The following is a 21,164-nucleotide window of genomic DNA, read 5'->3' as shown; positions in this document are numbered from 1 at the left end:
ATGCTTTCCTGTTATAACTGGGCTTTGTGCGCTTTAGCAAGGGCCTTTTGCTTTGCATATAACAAGAAGCCATCTGTGTTGGGTTTTTCTTTTTTTCCCCCTCTTAGCATGGCATACCTCCATTGATGATTGCTGCAGGCTGCGGAAACATTCATATGCTCGAGCTGCTGAAACAGAGGGGAGCACGGATTGACGCCCAAGATAAGGTCAGGGTTGTGCTATTTAGAAAGCTTTTATTTTAAATTTACAAAACATCTGTTATTTATTAAAAAAAATAAATAAAATAATTCTGTCCAGTCATACCAACTGTGTAGGCATGGAGCCAGCATGGGGATGGTGTTGGGTTCCAGCCAAGGCTGTGGAGTGCACTACAGCCGGAGCACGCATGATGGAACTTTTCACTAACTCTGGGACTCTGCATGGGAGGTTTGAGCTGCTTAGTATTCATGCTCCTGTGTCCGTGCTCACGTTGATCAATCAAATAGCACGGGAATATTTATTTATTTTTTATTTGATTTATATTCTGCTTTCCGGCCTTCAAAGCGTATTACATTTGGGTACTTTAGATATTTCCTTATTCCCAGCAGGCTTACAGTCTGTCTGTACCTGAGGCAATGGAGGGTAAAGTGACTTGCCCAAGGTCCCAAGGAGCAGCAGTGGGCTCTGAACCCTAGGCTACTCCGCATGGCTCGGTTTTCATACTTGTTTCAAGGTAACAGGCTCACCACTAGTATTTAGCACTAATATTTTTTAATTAAATTTTCAGTTAACCAGAGAGCAAAAACACTAGTCTGTAGAAACATGGTATACTGTTACTCAAAATATAAAGAAGAAACTAAAAGTGAAAACACATCAAATTACAAATCGTTTACTTAGACCTCAAATAAAAGGGGGGTGGCAGAAGGAAATACATGGGAGAAACACATCTAGAGAAAAAACATAGGCATATCCTGTATCTTTATAGAGACAAAATGCTTCACTGATTCTATTAACCAGAGGGAGACCATCTTCTCAGTCGAGAAAAAAAGTCTGAGCTGCTCAGCTACTTAACTCTGCATGACACTGTCCATGTCAGGAAATATTCAAATTCTTTGACCATCAAATAAAAGCTGAAATTTCTGAAAATATAATCACATAACTAGACTCTGCTTCAGAAGAACAGGAGGGTGGCACACTGCTTCTTTCTTATGGTTTCGAACAAGACCAGACTTTTCTCCAAAATAGTAGTAATGTCCAAGGTATCAGAAGTGAGAGCTTCACCTTGAGCCTCCAATTGAGTTCCCATAGTCCTCACTGAAGGTAGATTAAGATCAATTTCTCCTGTGAATATATATATATATTTTTAAAGGTATACCCAAAGGCTGTCATATCTCTTAAATCTCTAGGAATAGAGCCATCAATCTTGATACATATTTAAAAGGCAAAGATTCAAATGCCTTGAATAATTTTCAAGCTGTTCATTTTGCAGTGGAGCATTATTTTATCCAGTATTAGTTTAGCATTCAACTCTTTAAATTCTTTTCCTGAGGCATCAGTTCTTCCCTAAATTGAACAGCACAAGATTCCTGCTTCTGAGATACGCTTTCCAGTTTTCTAACTAAAGAATTAATATCAGAAGTAGACTTTTAGCTGAATATTCAACCTTACTTAGACTTCCCAAATGACATGGAGTTATCGCTGGTGGTTTCTTCAGCAGAGGGAGAACTCTACATTTTCTAGCAGCCAAAACATCAATCATGAGGCTCTTCTAATACTTCCGAATTCCACTGCCTCCTTGTCAATTGACCTCTCTCCATTTTGGCAGCCTCTCCAATACGAGACAGTGAGGCAGGTCTCGAGCATGGGGGGAGAGCAGGCCCCTTCCTCAGCAGTCCCAGTGCGCTCACCAGGCTGTGGTGGGGTCGGCACCCGACTTTGCATTGCTTCCCGGCATGGTGGGGCTTGTCTCACCAGATGGCTTAATGATGTCTCTGCCCCAGACAGATCAGAGGTTCCCAGCGAAGAAACGCCTGCTGGACCAATCTCAGGAGCCTGCATCATGAAGGCACTGGGGGCGATTTCTCAAGTTCAGAGAGGAAAACCCAAACTTTCTCCTTCCTTTTAAAGGGCATATTGGGTAACTGGTTCAGCAGTGCACCTGTGAATCCAGTGAAGCCGTCATCTTGCCCCACCCTCCCATCCATCTGACATAAATAAATTATTAGGGGGCTGATGAGTCAGGGTAAACTACTGTTTAATAGCTTGTAGACGAAAGTGATTTATTTTCAGGTAATTGCTAGTGGATGTGGAGCTAATGAAGGGACTTTTCAGAGGTGATATTTGGAAAAATGGCAACAGTTTATGGGAGAGGATTCATCTCTGGGAGACTCAAACCTGAGGCCAAAATCTCAGTATCCACCTGTTGAGCATTCAGAGTTTCAAGAAATACTAGGCATCTTTTGAAACTTGTTGACTGGGGAAAGCTAGCTTAAGACACTATTCCTTGGATTCAGCTGAGTCTCAGAGGAAAAATGATGTGCCCAGTGTCATACAGGAAGTCTGTGGTAAAATTGACAACTCTGCTTTTTAATTGTTAAAAGTGCTACTATATGACGCTTCTTTTCTGGCCCCAGCCTGCCCCATGGCTTTGGCAGTGTGAGATGCTAGAAGTTAAGCTAGACTGGATCTGTCCAGTAACCCTTGAGACTTCTAACAAGGGGTCTTGGTGGGGGGGGGGTGTATGAGGGAAATGCTTTCCCTTGTTTCAGTTTAGATCCTGTGCCCCCAACATTGTCTTCTGTACAGAACATTCAACCCTGGTCCTTGTAGAAAGCTTTTTCACAGGAATAGGGATGTTATCCCAGTAACATGACTGAAGTACAGCAAAGCTAACAGTCTTACCTGATGAGATTCTCCTGTCAAAGAGAAACCAATGAGTCTTGGGGAGGGGGGCATGCAACGGCTGCCTCTATTTTCTAACATGGATATTTCTTATTCAAGTGTGCAGTATTCTGGGTACAAAAACACTAAACGCATGAATACACCGAGTGCCACTGTATGCTTTTTCCATACTGCAGTGTTTTTTGCTAGATTGCACAAAGGCCTACTGGCCACCAACCATAGAAATCAACAGCATTTACTAATTTAATCTATTTAATTTAACCCATTTTCCATGCCTATTGAAGAGATATGATTAGATCTTTAATTTTAGCCTCTGTCACCACTAAGGTTTCCTTATATCTTTCTTCTGCCTTGAGTTCTGATTTCAGTTATTGGCCCCTACCACAACCTCCACTGGGATATGGTATCATGCATGGTCTCTGCCATCTGAGTAATAGCACATAATCAGTGCTAATTATCCTTGTGTAACATCCATGCTGCGAAAAAATTGTTTCCCATCCATTTTTTTTTTTCAGAGCATCAGCTTTTTGGCAGCTCTTTTGCCATAATGGATTGTAAAGCAAAATTATAAATATGGCTCCCAGTATCCAACACATACAGAGAGGCAGGTTTATTCTCATCTAAACAGTTATAAAAAGTGGGCACACTTTCAGAGGTTTCAGCTATGTGCAGGCCAGCGGAAGCCACTGAAATGATAAGCTGGCATTCTTGAGTTCTCATCCCAGCTACAACCAAGTTAGGAGCAAGGCAAGAAGTTCCAGCCAGGAACTTAGGAGCCAATTTTTCAAAACAATTGGGGGTGATACCCTGGGCGATTTGTGTTGAGTTTAAGGGAGTTTGCTCCACATCAGGGGTGCTTAAGCACCCATTGCACCCACAGAGCTGGCTTGTGTGGCCAAGAGCAAATGAAAAGGCTGCTGTACACTATTAAATGTATTAATGTTTTGGGTGATTCCCTTAAATTGTTCTTTCATTTCGTGGCTGCTGAACCATGGTTCTGTGGCTGCAGAGGGGACGGAGGGTCAGAGCGCACACAGCTTGGATTATGTGAGTACTTATGGACAGCTGAGACTTTAAGGCATCCTAAAAAGTGCATGAATAAGGATTCCATCTCCCTTTTAGCAGAATTGTCACTTGGATGCATTTCTGCTTTGCCTTCATTTTCCGTTTCCTGTGTGGAAGGTGCTGAATAAGAAAGCAAATGTTCCTTATGTTATCTTTCAACGTCCAATTGAAGCTAATGTTCCCCTTGCTGCTGTGGTAATGTCTGAGGTAAATGGAATGCTCTGTTTTGTTTCCAGGCACCTAATGGCTTAAAATGCTTGATATGAATTTCCTGGGAATGCTGATTCACTAACCTGATGTTAATGATCACGTTGCCTTTCTCATTTTCCTTCTTGGGTTTGTTTTTTTTTTAAATAGAATGATTATAAAACAAAAAACAGCTTAATCTTCATAATTGCAATAATCCTCTATAGACAGTAATCTTATTTTCCAATAGTAAAAATGTATGTTACTTCCAGTTTTTAACCACTCTTCCAAAACATTGCTGAGAGCGATGTATAAAAAACAAAATTCCTTTGTTCCTTGGACCTTCAGTATCCTGACAGAGTACAGCTGCTGCAAAAATACCCTCTCCATCTGGGGTTATTTTCAACTATTAATTATACTTGTGTGTTACATTTTTCATTTTTTAATTACTACTTGCCTTGCTCCATAATTACCCATAGGTGAAATTTTTGTGATTTATGATGCTAAATGTTCAGTATTATGGTTTTGATGGTAGGATTAAGCAGATTTTAAGCCTGTGGTTTTTTAAAATTCTTTATTTATCCTTTTTAAACATAATTATAGACAGTAATCATACTTGTCAATGATATGGCAATATTAGAAGTGAACCATCTTTTATAAGGCAATCCATAGTAAAAAAGAAAAAAAAAAAGCAATATAATCTAATATTTATATGCCAAATTATAAAGAATCTAATGATCCTAGATATTTCTAACTGGAGCAATATAAAGGAAACATTTTCATAGTAAAATAGATGTATATTAAATGCTACATTCTAATTACCCAAGACCAATCAGGGCTCAATTATCTTGACAACTTCGAATCCAGGAATTTTCTAAGTTCTGTAGGTTCCAGAAACACATACCTATTATTCAAATGTTTAACACATTTACAGGGAAAGTAAACTACCATGTGTAAGCCCGTGGTTTAAAAGAAATTGTCTTTTCTTGGCCTTTATTTTAATGACTATTAATGACAAACAGGATCTAAGATCAGAAGAAATGGTAGAAGCAAGGCATGTTGATTTTTGTGTTTTCCAGAAAATACCTCTGCCTTTGAGGCAAGAGAGAATGTCATGAAAAACCCTTGGCCAACCTAGTGGCTTAATGGCAATGCTGAGCACAGCCATGCAGAGGGGGGGCCTAAGTTTAATTCCCTGGTCAGGTCCTCCTTTCCAGAGTCAGACTGAAGATGCTGCGGAAGCTCTGTTTATGATGCCCATGGGGGGAGCAAGGCTTCCTCGTCACTCAGTGGCAACACCTAATGACTGGGTTTTAGGGCCCCTTATAGCAGTGTCCCAAAGGGAGTCCTGGCAAGCCGCACCCAGCACTGACTGGGCTAAGCCAGTTGGGAGGAGAATCTAAAATTGGGGAAACAATCTCCGAGGTAGTTGTGCATGAAGGATCATGGTGCTGTAGCCCAGTGAAAGTCCAGTTCGGATTTGAGCAGGAAGCCCAAAGGAATAAGAGGAAACTGCCGCTCCCCCTAACCCCCCCCCCCCCCCCCCCCCCCAAAAAAAAAGTACGATCTTCACCAAGCCACAGAATGGGGGACACGGCCCCCAAAGACTTCAGATCCTTATAAGGTTTTCCGGATGGATAATGGGTTTCTGAAATGCTTAATTTACTCCGCTTATCACAATCCGTTTATACATTGAGCTGTTAGTTTTGCAGTCTTGTCCTGTTTCCTCAGCTGCAGCCTGGTCATTAACATTTAACCAAGGAAAAGCATACAAAATATGGAAGTCACCTTTCCAACTAAAGGATGCTCTTGTTTTGTTTTAGGCTGGATCTAATGCAATTTACTGGGCTTCCCGACATGGCCATGTAGAGACCTTGCGATTTCTTCATGGGAATAAGTGCCCTTTGGATATTAAAGACAAGGTAAGAAAAAAAAAATCTCCCACAGGATGTGTAAGGATATTTCTGAGGTATTTAAACAAGGTTAAAATTGACACGACTTCATTATTTTCACAGAGTTGCACTTAAATACCAGATTCATTTTTACCGCCATTTTGCCCATGGGCAGTTCATGCTTTTCAGATGCAGCTGCAAAAACCTTGGGAAAGATAGACAGACTGAAATGGCTGCTATCTTCCCATTAGCCAAAAGGATTTTCCTTCTATTAGTTTTCAGTTTTTATTTTGCCTGTTGCTTTATGGGCATTGGAATGTGGTGGTTAACTACTAAAAGTCTTACTTTATCTATCTATTTATTTATTCTATTTCATATACCGTCATGCCATATTAAGATCACAGGAGGGTAATATGTTTCTGTGCATTTCTTTTGACAGTTTTCTTATGGTAAATGAGATGGTTCTCTTAGGAATTTAAGCTGAAACTTTCATAAAGACCTTATCATTCTGCCCAGGATAATGAGCTGCCCGTTTTTTTACATTGTATGGTACCATTAGCTCAATGTTTCTGTCTCTTTTCTTTGTGTTATAGTGGCTTTCTCTTAATTAAAGGTTTGTCTTCTGATCTCCTTAAGAGAACTGTTCATAAATAAAATTTAGCATCAAAACCAGCAGGATTCAGGTTTGTTTTTTTGTCTGTGGTCCCTGAACATTTCTGGAGTTCTGAACCATTTTAGGAAATGACTCAATCTAAATGTATTTTGCAGTCATTTACTCTCTGATTCCACAAGGTCCCTCTGGAGTATGCACTCTTTCAGTATATGTGCATGTCTGTCTCCTGAGCTCTGTCTGCCTTGCCACCCTAGAGGGTCAGCTTCCTGAGATGATAATGGGAAAGGGGTTCTGAGAGACAACCATTATCTTTTCCCACTGAGCAGCAAGTGCTGCAAAGAACTCACTGCCCTCAACACATGTAATAGGTTGTCGTTTTGTGTCTATAACTGTTTGTTTCTAAGGCTGCTGTTGGGCCAACCTACATATGCACTTGTTTTGCACAACCCTCATCACAGGGTGGTGATTTTATTTATTTTTTTAAATGTTCCCTTTCCTCAAATCTTGAGCCAGGAATTGAATCTGAAACCTGCTTGACTGGCCTAGTGCTGGATCCCAATTGGAAACTGGGTTAGAAATTGGGTACCTGGGGTATAAGTACAGAGAGTCCTTAGATGCAGGGAAGTGAATGTGGAGCAGAGATTCAGGGTGAGTCTGAGCTATTAGAACAGAAAAGGAAAATGTGCAGACTAGAGATAGACATTGCAGTTTGTGACCGTTTCGGTGTTGGCAACAACTGGGTGGCAAGAACTTTTGGATAGAACAGATTACCTAGGAGGAGGGCAGGGTTCTCGGTGAGGGCTATATACAGGTCTTGTTTTCAGGATATCCTCAAACTATTCATCAGATTATTGTGCACATGACTTAAGAAAAGGCTAATTTGCATGGCTTGGTTGCCCTGAAATCAGATGTGTGCTTGGCCCTCAAGGATAAGCATTTAGCCCCCCTGGCCTAGAGCTCTGATAACCTTCTCAGAAACATAGAAAATGAACGCAGGTGAGGCCTTCAAGGCCCATTTGGTGTGCTCATTCCTGACACAGTACCACAGAGTCTTCCCAACCTCTGGTTTTACCTTCACATCCTCACAACTAAGAATCCTCTGTGCCTATCCCTTTTTTTTTTTTTTTTTTTTTTAAATCCTGCTACTGTTTTGTTTGGTGCTTTTGCTTCAGGCACCTCATTAAACCGCATCTTTTTATGTCTGTGTGACAAGTTACACAGTGTACCTTCAAAATTCTTTGGTAAGTATTTCCCTTAAAACTCGCGTACAGAGTTGAGTGAATGTGTACTGTAGCTTTGCTAATAATGAATTAGCACTCAGGCCCTTCTCATGGGTGTATGACGTTCATTATTCAGCCTCCTGACATTTGCTGTGTTATTGCAGTCTGGGGAGACGGCCCTGCATGTGGCAGCTCGCTATGGTCATGTAGATGTGGTCCAGTACCTCTGTAGCATCGGTTCTCATCCAGATCTTCAAGATAAGGCAAGTGTTTTACATACCTTCTGCACCAGGCCAACAGAGATGCCGATGGCTCAAGTAGTTATGGAATGATTGACCATTTGAGTATTGTGTGTGATGTATCCCACTTGTGACTTCAGAAAGTTAGCATGCAATCCCCATATGACCGTTTTGCACAAAGTTAACTAGTTCTAAATTGGTTATATACAGGGAACTGAATGATCTTTAGCCATCACAGAACGTGCTTAAAATTGATTTGAAACTGTTTTTCAAGGAAAGAGGATTGGCACTGTAAGTGAAGTAACGAGGTTTCTTTTAAATTGGCAAATGTCTGGAACAGTGGAGGTATAAAGGCTGTTGTGATGGATAATGTTTTGTTTCGGTCTAAGTCCTTATCTTCAAAACAAGGTCTTACCATTATCTGTTTAAACTTCAGCCTTCACCTTCTGCCCTCTGCTGTTTCCCCCATCCTCCCTGCCCCTCCCCCAGCACCATCTTCAAGATTTTTCTCAATCTAATGTTGGAGGTGCCAGGCTCAGGTTAGCTGCCTCTGATCACGTTGACATGGCAGGACTGAACTGTTGAACTGGTCACCAGGTTTACTGCAAAGTCCCGAAACTAGGTCACTATTGGCAACATGAAGCCCTGATTCCTGCTGCCCTGTGCAGAGTAAAAACTGCTGAATGCTGGCCTCCCACATTGATGGAAATCTCTGCATATTTTGTTTGACACTTTTCACTTGGAGTGTATAGGCATGAAGGTCAAAAATAAGTTGTAGATGACACTTTTTTATTGGACTAAATAGAAGCTAGTTTAATAAAAAAAGTTGATCCAATAAAAAGGCATCACACACAACACACAGTTCACCTTTAAACAGGCCACACTGCTTAAAGTATGAATGGGTTTATGATTGCAATATGGGCTTTAAATTGGCCTTGATGTAGGGCATTTCATATGGTTGATGACCAGAGACTACTTGCTCTTGGTTACATTTTAAGCCTTTTCTTGTTGTAAGAACAGTGAGCTGGCCCATAGTTTTTGCTTACGTACAGCATAGACTGGGGGGGAGGGGGGGAGAATGAGCAGCGAATTGAATCCCAATAGCGGTTTAGCATTGCCCAGTATTCATTTCGGTTTGTTTAGAGGCTTCCCCCCGCCCATTGCTCCCCTAACTTTTTTTCAAATCTTGGTAGGAAGAAGAAACCCCTCTGCACTGTGCTGCCTGGCACGGTTACTACCCTGTTGCAAAAGCACTTTGTGAAGCTGACTGTAACGTGAATATAAAGAACCGAGAGGGGGAGACTCCCCTCCTGACTGCATCGGCTAGAGGTTATCATGACATTGTGGAATGCTTGGCCGGGCACGGTGCAGACCTCGATGCAGCAGACAAGGTGAAGTATGGGTGAATGGTTCCCACTTACTCGGGAATAATTATGTGCGTAGGCATTTCAGAGCCAGCTATGTGTCTCCAAATTGCTTTTCTTAAAATATCTTATTTGAAGATTTGAAGCTATCATTTCTCTTCCTTTAACATAGGTCATAAAACTCCCCCCTCCCCCCGGTATGGAAATTTCTATGGGAACTTTAAGCTCATGACTTGCAGGAGAACGACTGCCTTTTTTAATATGAATATTACTTACTGTAATTTCTGTAATCTCTTCCCATTAGTAGGAGGTTATGAATTTGGTAATGGCTTCTGTTTTAAGCATATTCCTTCGTGTCTGTTTTTTTAATTTGGTACTGCAGCAGTGGGAACTTGGTTTCTGATATTACTGCAGGCATGAAACTCCTACAGTGAGATTGCAAACCAGGTTCCCCAATATCACAGTACTGTTGGAACTAGGTATGCTCTGTGTTTATATATTAATATGCTGCTGCCAAAATTGCAGCCTCCTATGGTAAGTAATTACAGTGTATATCTTCAGTAGTACTCTTTAAAAAAAAAAAAAAAAAAAAAAAAAAAAAAAAACCCTTTAAACATATAAACACTGATGTTTTTAAAAACCTTGGCACAGTTTAGGAGCCTAAGTTCATCTAGAAATAGGTGTTTAAAACTGAGGCTCTTAAATTAAGCCTGCTGTTTATTTGCCTACATTTAGGAATCTAGCACTAGAAATCAATGCTGAACATCTAAATTACTTCCTCTGACTTAACGCCCACATTGTAGACACCTAAATTTTTTAAATGTCAGCCTGTCAGAAATGTGTAGGCCCTGATTTTAAGAGTACTGCCATATGCACAGAATCGAATGGGTCATCATAGAGGGAGGCCTTCCTTTGCAAGTCATTGCTTTTGAAACAGTGTCTGTGAGTTTAATCTACTCGAGAGTTGGGCAAACTATGGCCTGCTGGAGGATCCAGTCCCATCTTGTGGCAGCTAAAGTATGTTACTTGCAGCCAGAAGTGATGCCACCATCCTGTCGGCCCTCCTGCTGCTCCTCGCTCATCACTTCCAAGGGCCCCCACTTAGACTGAGCTTCAGTGTGCCTCTTGGACTAAAATGTTTGCCCTCTCCGGTCTTCGCTCTGAAAGCAGTAAAGTAATAAGAATTGGCTTATTGCAGGAATAAATGTTTTTACAGGCTTTAAGAAATCTGAAACTTACTTATTACCAGCCTGTAAGATTTCTGTCACAAATGAGTAAGATAAGCGCATGGGTATCCATAAACAATTAAATGTAATATTGTATATCCATAGCATGCTATGAAGCCAATATCACATAGCCAGGCTTAATTCAGGGCTCTCGATTTATTTAAATAGCGTCAGACTGCTTCCTCTACGGTAGGCCACTTTTACTCAATCTCAGTGTCCAAGCTTTTCAGCTTAGATCTTGATGTAGCCTGAGACCTGTAGTGCTGTGAACTAATATAAATTGTAAGAATATAATCTGAAAACGGGAGTAAACAAAATTCTTAGTTTTCAGGACATCCTGTTAGTTTATTCCATGAAGATTTCTCAGCTAGGTCACAAAATATTTCCTGTATACCTCTTATAGATTAATGCATTGCATATCCTATTTGCATATTGTTTTGGGAAGGGAAATTGTTCACTCTGACTAGGTGTTTCACTTTACGTCACCTTAATTGAGTGTGGCACCGTTTAGTTGATGTATCTTCTGCTGTGAAAGCTGTCGTGCAGCCATTGATTTAGGGTAGTGGTCAGCCTGGTGTGCAGACAGCTTCAATGAGGTAACTAACTCTGCAGCCCTTTTGACTCATAGTAACACCATTCCTCAAGGTATATAGCTTTATGGGGTTTGCATCACACATGCAGTACTTATCTCTGCAGGTACAGTTTAAACTCACACTTTGTCTAAATGTATCAGTTCTGTGAAAAATATATGTAGTTGTAAACAGTCTGCCGTAAACCGTGTGTGTACTGTTCAGACGTAAGTATGTTCTTGCCCTTTTTTGAACCTCATGAATAAATGTGTGCACTTTGATCATTTTTTTTGGTTTGGGTTTTTTTTTTGCTTGGTTGGGGTTTGTTTCTTTTTCCAGTGAGAAGTTTGTATACTCACTAGCTGTAAATAAGTTTGCATTCAAAGCCTGCAAGGAAATGCTTCCTTGTTTTGTTTTTTGTTTGTTTGTTTTGAGGCTTAGAGATCACTACACTGCTATGATCCCGTGGTGGATGCACAGAAACAGAAAGACATGAAAGCAAATGTAACTGCGAACCTCTGGCTGACCTGCTTTCGTGTCCTTTTTCAGGATGGCCACATAGCCCTGCATCTTGCAGTGAGAAGATGTCAGATGGAAGTAGTTAAAGTTCTCCTCAGTCAGGGGTGCTTTGTAGATTTCCAAGACCGGCATGGTAACACGCCCATGCATGTCGCCTGCAAAGATGGAAACATTCCTATTGTAATGGCACTCTGCGAAGCACACTGTAATTTGGATGTTCCTAACAAGGTGAGCCAAAAATAACTCCAAATTTTCATAGAGATTGAATAATTAAGAATCTTGAGTACTAATTTGGCTCTATTGAGCTCCTCATTCCCCCTCTAACATTTACCTTGGTTTGTAGTCTGAATAGCATAAAAGGCTGAATTTACAACTTTTTCCCCTTCTCTCCAGGCGCTCCCCCCCCCCCCTTAGAATTTTAATTAAGTTAATCATTGAATCACCATAGGAAACAGCCAGATTAAATTACTTGCATCAGTAAGTTTTTTTTGTTCCACCCTGATGTCTAAGTGCATGTCTTGTGATTGCCCCTGTTTATGTATTATGTTATTCTTTAACCCAATGGCATCCAGAGCCAGAATTTCCAGGTGGGATGTGCTAAGCTCGTAGCGTGATGTTGTCAAGGCACAATGTTTTTGTTGTGTTCCTATGTTGCTTTTGTATGTTAATAAATATACAGGTAGAGATCGTCCACTTCACCCAAGTTTGAGACTCCCCTCCCCAGCCAGAGAAACCCATTCAAGCCACAGACCTCGACCCATGTTAATGTAGATAAATGGAGGTGGTAGTACTCAGCACGTGCCATTTTGTATAAAATCAATAACTCATCAAACCAATACGGATCAGGCTTTAACATCTAGAGGGCTTTACTACTAAACAGATGCACAGCAGCTTGAATCTTTGAGCACTCTGGTTTCTAAGAGCAGCTTTGAGTTCCCATAAAATACAAGCCAGATAAGCAGGTATATGTTATCTCTGCTGACCAGAGCAAGTTTCCACACATTTTGTAGGCATTGCCACCCTTAGGCCAGTGTGGATATGAAATAGAAACTGCCCCAATCAACAGAGATGGCATTCAAAGGGTGATGTGGTCTGTTTGTATACACCTATGCAATATTTAAGAAACCACTGAAACTGGTCTAGGAAATGTCAATACATATATATTTTTTATTTTTTTTTAATTTGGTGACTCAGAAGTTTCCTACTCCTCCTTTTGGGTTTCCAACTCAGAGCTGGCCTTTGCTGAGCAACAGCAGCATGAGCCTTCATGTGCCACTACCCGGGAATAAGGGTGGGGGTTCCCGTTGTTATAGCAGCCCCACCATCACGGAGCTTACCGACTGCACTTTGTTCTGGAACTTGGTATGTGTGCATCCTGAGACTGGGAACGAATGAGACATCCACCCCCCACTCCAGCTCATTCCCAGGGGAGCTGAAAGCTGCCTCTGCAGCAATCCCAACCCCAAGAGCCTGAGGAGCAGAAGCCAAGCCCAGGAATGGAATCCAGGTCTGATGTTGGGCCAGCCCAGTGCTTTCAAATTTGGCTGATTTCAAGTCCTCTAGAGGATGTTTGAATTCCCTTGATATGAGTTTTATCAGCAGTTTGTGTGAGTAGCATGGGGAGAGTGCCACCTTGGTTATCTGCTCATGATGTAGGAAGAGGTAGTGGGTTGGACCTTCTTCTCTTGCATACATGTCAAGCAGCTTATGACGGTGAGGCAAGACGTTACATTGTTGGGCTAATATTATGAAAGGAAATTTGCATTGTAAAAATTCTTTTTGTAGTTGTAAGTGAAGAAAAAATGAGAGAATTAGAAAAAAAATGTTTGTGTGGAGAATCTGAACCCTATCCTATTCAAATTAAATAAAATCAGCCTCGCCACAGGGCAAATGAAAGACTGTTTGTTTTTTATTCCCCACACCCTTCCAGGTTTTATTGTTTGTTCTCAAATCTCATGCATGATCTTAGTATCTGCTGTGCAGTTTTTGATGTCACACATGCCAAGATTCTGTTCACAGGCTGTGAAGCAAAGTATAGAATATTTACCTATAGTTTTACAATTAACACACACATTTGATTAATGACTGCAGTATTGAATGAGATTTATAAAATCTTTAAATATGTTTCATCCTAATTTTAGCTGCATAAGATCTATGAGCAATAAAGAATCCTGAGGATAGTATAACATATTTAGTTCTGTTGAGATCTGAAAGGGCCCAACCCTGCTGAAAAACCTGTAGCTTTTTTTTAAAACCAAATCCTAGAGGAGTATTAAAACTCAGACATCAGAATGGGAAGATAATTAGAAGGCAGCCTTACTAAATATATAAAGTTTTCCATAAAGGTTAAAGTTCTCTCTTTATACAGCAGAAAGCACTTTCCTGCAGGAGCATGCATAGTATGTCAGAGTTAATATTTCATTGCTAAGATTTTTTTTTAAAGTACTGTTAAACTTGATGTATAAAATAGCTAAACTTGATAGAAATCCATATACAATGACATTTTCTGGCACTCTTCCCAAGTAATTTTAATTGAATCATCATTTGCTCATGAAAAATTAATGCTAGCAAAGTTAGTAGCCTGAATGCCAGCCAAGAGATTTTGCTGATGGCTGTGTAACGTTGTAGATGATGGGCAGATAAACCAGTTTTTTGCTGATCAATATAGATGCCGGAAAGGCTTTTGATTGGTCACTAGATGTGAACCCTGGAGAGGTTTGGCATCTTAGGATAAGTTAGACAGCATTAAATTACTTTACAATAACTTGAAAGGTGCAATTTTAAATGTGTTATCCAACATTTTTTTTTCCCTTTTTTTTTTTTCCCCCTTTATTTTTTTTCCCTTTATTTTTATTCCCTTTATAATGTTGCACCAGGAAGAGAAGATAATTCATAACATCTTCAGAAGTGTTAAGCAAAGAATACAAAGCTAAATCAGCATATAAAATCACTGAACATGCAGGCCTGTTTAAACCCCCAATTCAACTAAACAGGTTTAGGATGTGGGCAACGTTTTGCAGCCAAACGTCTGGTTTTGGAGCTAGCCCTCTATGAATTGTGGAGAGAGACACTATTGTACATTATACAGGAGTGTCCCCTTGGCAAACTAAGAGATGAATAACTGAACTCAACTGGCAAGGAGACCATTGCTTGGCTTTGTGGATTTTCATTTGATAAATATAACTTGCGAGAATAAGATGGGGATTGATATAGCTGGTACCAAAGGAAATACCATAAAATATTCACCAAAATCACAAAAGAAGAAAAAAATAAAGAAATGTGCATGATAATCAGCAAAGCTCCTAATCAGAAAGAGGGAAGACTCAATTGAATCATCCAAATCAGATTGAACAGCCTCTGGCTTACAAGAAAATGGGAAATTCTTAAACTGTTCTGGATTGTAAAAAAAAAAAAAAAAAGTGTTCAGAAATGTTATATCACAAATATTTAGCAGGGTACCATAAAGAGAAACAAGCCCATGTCCCCAAATCAGTGTTGGACTTACTCAAACAGTTTTCCTCCAAATCTGTATAGATCTAGCTACATTTGGGAGCATGGTTTTTTTTTTAATATTCCAGTTTGTTGGAGCCATTTCAACCACAAGTGAAGCTTTAGAATAGAATAATAGCTCTTGGAGAGCTTAATATATCCATATTAACCTTGAATAGGGGTTTTCTAGCTCCCCACTTTAATCAAAAATGTCTTGTTCTGGGATAGAGAGAACCTCATCTGTTGATGTTAAGTCGTCAAGATCTTTATTAAATGTCTAAACAAATCAGTCATGAATACAATTTAATCTTGAAAATCATAATTTTTTAAAAGTTATTTATGTATTCCAAGTTACATAGCCATATTCTTATGACAAGCAAAGGGTAAACAAGAGGAAAAACATTTCAGATTAGAACCAACAAAGGAAAATACATAGCCATAGTCCACAATAATAAAGGGTGGGTGGAAATTTAGGCATCTTGAGAGTATGAAAACATAAAGATAATTAAGAGGACAAAAACATTAACTTTCTACATAATCGTGGTATGTTTAAATTAAATGCCATCGACAGGAACTACAATTGGAGATTTCTTCTCATGAAGAAAAAAATGTAATTGTCAGGAATAAAGAAACATCTATTACCAGCATATGTGACAAGACACTTACACAGGTATCCAACCAAAAAAGTAGCATCCATAGACAAAATTTCCTGATGCACAAACATTTCCTTCTCTCCTGTGCAGATTTAGCATCTGGATAAATCCAGATAAGTTTCCCATTACAAAAGTAAAATTTCAAAATCATATTCAAGTCTTGCTCAAATGCAAATGAGACCAAGAGAGTCTCTCTATCTTCAACATCTTCAATGGAATTCTCTAATACAGCAGACACATCCAATGGGGAATCGGGTGCCAAAGATCAAATGTTCCCCTCTTTTCTCCAAGCTGGCAAAAAAATAGGCTTTGCTAGTTGGTAGACAACTCTCAAGTGGTAATCCTAAAATTTCAAGGAAATATTTCTTTAGTGTATCCCTAGCAGGAATCCTCTATCTTGGGAAAATTCAAAAAGCACAAATTGTTGCCTTGAAAAATTTTCAAGTTCAATTTCTTTATGAACAGAGTTTTTATCTTGAATTAAAGCAACATTTACTTTATGGATTTCCTGCCCTTGTTTTTCCATATTGTCCACATTTGACTCAGTCACATGAAGCCTTGTGAACTTCTCAAAGTTCAGAAGCCATTTTCATCAACAAACTAATATCAGAGGCACAGTTAGATATAGCAGAAGCACATGCACCAACACTGTCCGTAACGTGTTGAGAGACTTCAGTGGGACTTACCAATGGTTCTCGGGGATGGCTCAAGAGAGAAGCAGATGTATCTCCATCTTGGGTGCTCTGCAAAGGGCTGCCGAATGGTATCACCTCTTCATTTCCCCCAGAATTGCTGATTTCTGACCAAGGAGAGTCTTCTCTGGCAACGTTCCCATCCCTCTAGGATAGGATAGCAGTCGCATCATCTTCTGTGATTGCCTCAACACCATGCTGTTGGAATGACCTAGTTGTGGTGGGGAAGGCATTCAGGGGGGAGAAGTGTAACATCCCGGCGTATCCATCGCTCCTTCGATAGAAACTGCAACAGAATTCTCATCCCCATTCTCAGCCATTAACTGACAGATCAAATTGTCCAGTGTGTGCTGACCTGGTAAGATCATAGACTTGGAGGATGTATTGCCTGGGCTAACCTTTCTGCTTTGGCAGCATTGTGAAGAAAGGAGTCAGGAAAAGAAACTCCTATGTGCTTAAGCCAACAAATCTGCCATCTTAGCTCCACCTCTCCCCCCCCCCCCCCCCCCCCCCCACAAAAAAAATATTTAGTCTCTTTTTTTTAATGGTATTCTCCAGTTTTTTGGTGTCCATGTAATGCCACATTATCCCATATAGAGTTGAATAGCTCTTACACTCCACATATGGTATTTTTAGCCTCAGAAACTCCTACTACATTTTCCACCACATGTTCTTAAGATGGAAAGTTAAACGTGAACATATTCCTTAATCCTTGCCATACCACGTCTCCACTCAAGTAATAGCATACCACAGGGTCTCCACTGTAACTCAACCCACAATAAAGCTCTGGAATTTGTTGCCAGAGGATGTGGTTAGTGCAGTTAGTGTAGCTGGGTTCAAAAAAGGGTTGGATAAGTTCTTGGAGGAGAAGTCCATTAACGGCTATTAATCAAGTTTACTTGGGAATAGCCACTGCTATTAATTTCATCAGTAGCATGGGATTTTCTTAGTGTTTGGATAATTGCCAGGTTCTTGTGGCCTGGTTTGGCCTCTGTTGGAAACAGGATGCTGGACTTGATGGTCCCTTGGTCTGACCCAGCATGGCAATGTCTTATGTTCTTATCTTTGAATATCACACACAGAATATTATCCCGACAAAAAAAAATCAAAGTGACAAAGTACATACATCGGTCTTGCCATTCTTCACTTACATGTATGTCTCTCTCTTCACTGCTGATTCTACCTTAACCTGTTATTTCTTCCACTGCACCTTGGGCTTTGCTTTAGGTGAGCTCGCTGGTTCACACAATGCATTGGTAACTTCTGGTCATGCAGCCATTATGGGTAGAACCAGAAACAGCACAGCTCCTCCCAAGCAATCCAAGTCCCCCCCCCCCCTCCCCCATCCCAGATCTTCCTCTAACTGAGCCAAAGAAACAGCAGGCAGATCAGGAGAATTTATCTCAGCACGCAATGGGGACTTTGCTGGGGCAGTGCATCTAGACCAAGGATTGAGTTGGAGTCCGAAATGCCTGACCGCAAAGTTGGCGTTTAAAGACCCATGCTGTCATCCTTATGAAGTCCAAAAGTGTCTAAGGGGGTCCCAAGTGAGAGAAGACTTCACTGCTGAATAGCACACCGCTTTATTCTTCCATTTCCCCATTCAAGATGCAAGAGATATAAAAAGAAAACAGAATAACTGAGGGATCTAAAATAAAACAGCCATTGGCGTATGACGTGCAGCTGCTATCTTGGCACTGTTTTCTACAGTTAGGGAAACTAACAAGGCAGTTTGCTTTTCCTCCATTTTTCAATTTGGAGCCCTTGGTGAGGAAACATGGTCACTGGTGTTTCAGGGGATTCTGATTAGGTAAAGAAGATGTCAGATTGGCACAATTTCCAGATAAGGTGTGTTCATGTCAAATACTGAAAAATCCCCACAATCTGTCATAGATCTGATTAAAGAATTTGAATTCTCTGATTTGAAAATAGATAAATTTGGTAGTCCTGGATCCATTTGGAACAATAGAAAACAGTTGTGAAGGTCCTCTTCTATTTCAGTGGGTCATAGAACATATTAATTATGTAAAAGTTAATATAGTAAGTGACTTGGGAGCAATTTATAATCTGAATGTAACGCCTATTAAGAATTTGGAGAAATTCTTAATGAGCTGGGAAAACCTTTCTGTATTGCTCATGGGATGAATAAATATAATTAAGATGGTAATTCTGCCAAAGTGAATGTATCTGTTGCAGTTTCTCCCATTGGTAATATGAAATGTTGTGCATAGCAATTAAAACTGTTTCAAAATTAATTTGAAGAGAGAAAACCCTAGGCTTGAGATGGCTACCTTAGAGGAGAGCCCAGCCATCCTAGATACTAGCTAGTATAACATAGCCTGTTGAGGTGCTAGAAATTGGATAATGGGAACCTCGTGGAATGCAGTGCAGTGAATATTGAGAGACAAATGGTTGGTTATTTATCTCTAAGCTATGTTCTTTATGCTAAACCAAGTTTCTCTCAAATTGGATAAAACTAAATGTTTCACAGTGTGGAAAATGCTGAAACTATCTCCAAAGTGCTCAAAATTCCTACTCTAACCCTTACCCAGGGTATTTAGTCCCAAGGGCATGCAATCGCATTTCTAACCTCTGGGGCTGCTTCAACCAGCTGACTTCTTCTCAGCTTAACTCTTTCTATGGGGGGGAGACACAAGTCTATGGCCCAGACAATGAAAAACTGTGTCCCTTATGTGGTGTTGTAGCTGAGGCATCCCCTGGAAGGAGATGCTGTGAATAAACAAATAGAACCAGGTGCAGGGTATTAAATAATAAATTACTGATTGGTTTAAGGCAAATAAAAGTCCATCATTAAATACTTGTACAGTTACAGATGATGTCTTTACAGATAGAGTGTTTCAATGTGGGTAGGTGTTCTTTTCTTTCAGCACACTGAGTTTCCCATGGTGGTATAAATGGTGCACTCAAAGCTCCCCAGCGGCTTATCCAGGATTCCTAGGTCAGGGGTCCCCTGCTAGCGTAACAAAAATCCTACCTTACAGTCTAGCATATTCCTGAACACCCAGCATGCTGTTTGTGTCCTGGTCCCAAATTAGTGGAGATCCGGATGGGGTCTCCTCGCTCTTCCTTAACTCTATTAAGAGGATCTGAAAGGGTGACTCCTCGGGTTGAAAAGTCCTTGGGTGGGAACCTGCTGATCCAGACAGGCTCCCAGTAAAGAGGGGTGCTTAATACCTCTTCACAACAAAAAGTGTATTTTCCTTCTTGAAAAAATAGGATACATTTTGACCATCAAAAATCTCCTTCAGAAAGATCTGTCCGGTCCTGCCCATCTAGGGAGTAGAGTTGTGCTCACGTGTCTTCAGTCCTCTGGCTTGAGAGCCCTTTTGCCCCAAAGGAAAATCTGGCAAAAATCTATCTTACTGAACTAAATATTTAGGGCTATTCTGGCAGGTTATGCACAGAGGCCAATCCCCTGATGAGGCAGGAGGCCTCAGCATGGAGGAAAAAAAGTCTACATCTTGCTTCTCTGGTGACTGCTCTAAAATGAAACTAACACCTTAAACCACAAAATGGCTGGCTATAAAAGGCCTGAGTAACCAATCCCAGCTCTCCTCAGTGGGAGGAGGGGGATGGATAGCTCTAAAGTTGTTTAGGCAAAGGAAATAGAAGTAGAGATAATTAGTGGTGGACTGGCGGGTCCGGCCACACTACTTTTTACAGGGTAATGCTGAGTTTGAGCCAGGTATATCTAGTGAAGTGTTTAGTAAAGGGGAATCACATGGGCTACCATTGGTGAAATATGTATATATATTTTTTGTTAATGGACAAAATACAATAAGAACATAATGTTTGCCATATTGGATCAGACCAAAGGTCCATTAGGCCCAGTATCCTGTTTCCAGCAGTGGCCAATCGAGGTCACAAGTATCTGGCAGGATCCCAAAGGGGAGATAGATTCTGTGCTGCTTATTCTAGAGATAAGCATTGGATTTCTGCAACTCCACCTTAATGGTTTATGGATTTTTCTGCCAGGAATTTGCCTAAACCATTTTTAAAACACAACTACACTGGCTGCTTTCACATCCTCTGACAACGAATTTCAGAGCTTAATTATGCAGTGAGTGGTTTTAAATGTACAACTTAACACCGGGTAAATTTTTAATCGGCCATCCGCGCGCATTTTCAAAGGGGCCCGGCCACATGCGTAACTCCAATTACGCACACAAGTGCCGGGCTGAAGGAAAGGGGCGAGGCTGGAGGTGGCCAGTACAGCGGCCATTTGCTGCTGTGCTGGGGAAGTGCGCGCAGGCACAGTGCTGGCGCGCGCAACTTGCTACTGCTTCTGATGAGGAGCAAAAGGTAAAACAAGAAAATGGAGGATAGATAGGATAGGGAGAGGGGGAAGGGAGGTTAGGTAGAAGGGGGTAGGGAAGTTCCCTCCCAGTCCCCTCCTTAATTGGAGCAGTCTGGGAGGGAACTGGAAAAGGCCGGGATGTGTTGCCATACAGAAATGGCATTAGTTTTCCCCCCTCCCTGCGCATGCCGCTTGCATACCCGCACGTGGATTATAAAATCCGACTCGCAGATGCGCAT

At 40.8% G+C, this 21,164-nt stretch overlaps 1 protein-coding gene across 2 annotated transcripts in view; it reads left to right on the top strand.

The window, feature by feature from the left end:
• DAPK1 (death associated protein kinase 1) overlaps nucleotides 1–21,164 on the top strand; it is a 391,735-nt gene that overhangs the window by 272,714 nt on the left and 97,857 nt on the right. For both annotated transcript variants that reach the window (XM_029617004.1, XM_029616996.1), the window contains exons 13-17: nucleotides 108–206; nucleotides 5,955–6,053; nucleotides 8,021–8,119; nucleotides 9,289–9,486; nucleotides 11,804–12,001. In XM_029617004.1, the coding sequence (XP_029472864.1) occupies nucleotides 108–206; nucleotides 5,955–6,053; nucleotides 8,021–8,119; nucleotides 9,289–9,486; nucleotides 11,804–12,001 (693 nt within the window). The remainder of the gene's footprint in view (nucleotides 1–107; nucleotides 207–5,954; nucleotides 6,054–8,020; nucleotides 8,120–9,288; nucleotides 9,487–11,803; nucleotides 12,002–21,164) is intronic.

This window comes from Rhinatrema bivittatum, chromosome 1, assembly GCF_901001135.1.
Source record: "Rhinatrema bivittatum chromosome 1, aRhiBiv1.1, whole genome shotgun sequence".
In the NCBI taxonomy this organism is placed as follows: domain Eukaryota; kingdom Metazoa; phylum Chordata; class Amphibia; order Gymnophiona; family Rhinatrematidae; genus Rhinatrema; species Rhinatrema bivittatum.
The sequence above is the reverse complement of the archived record's forward strand: the minus strand, read 5'-3'. Positions and strand labels throughout refer to the sequence as shown.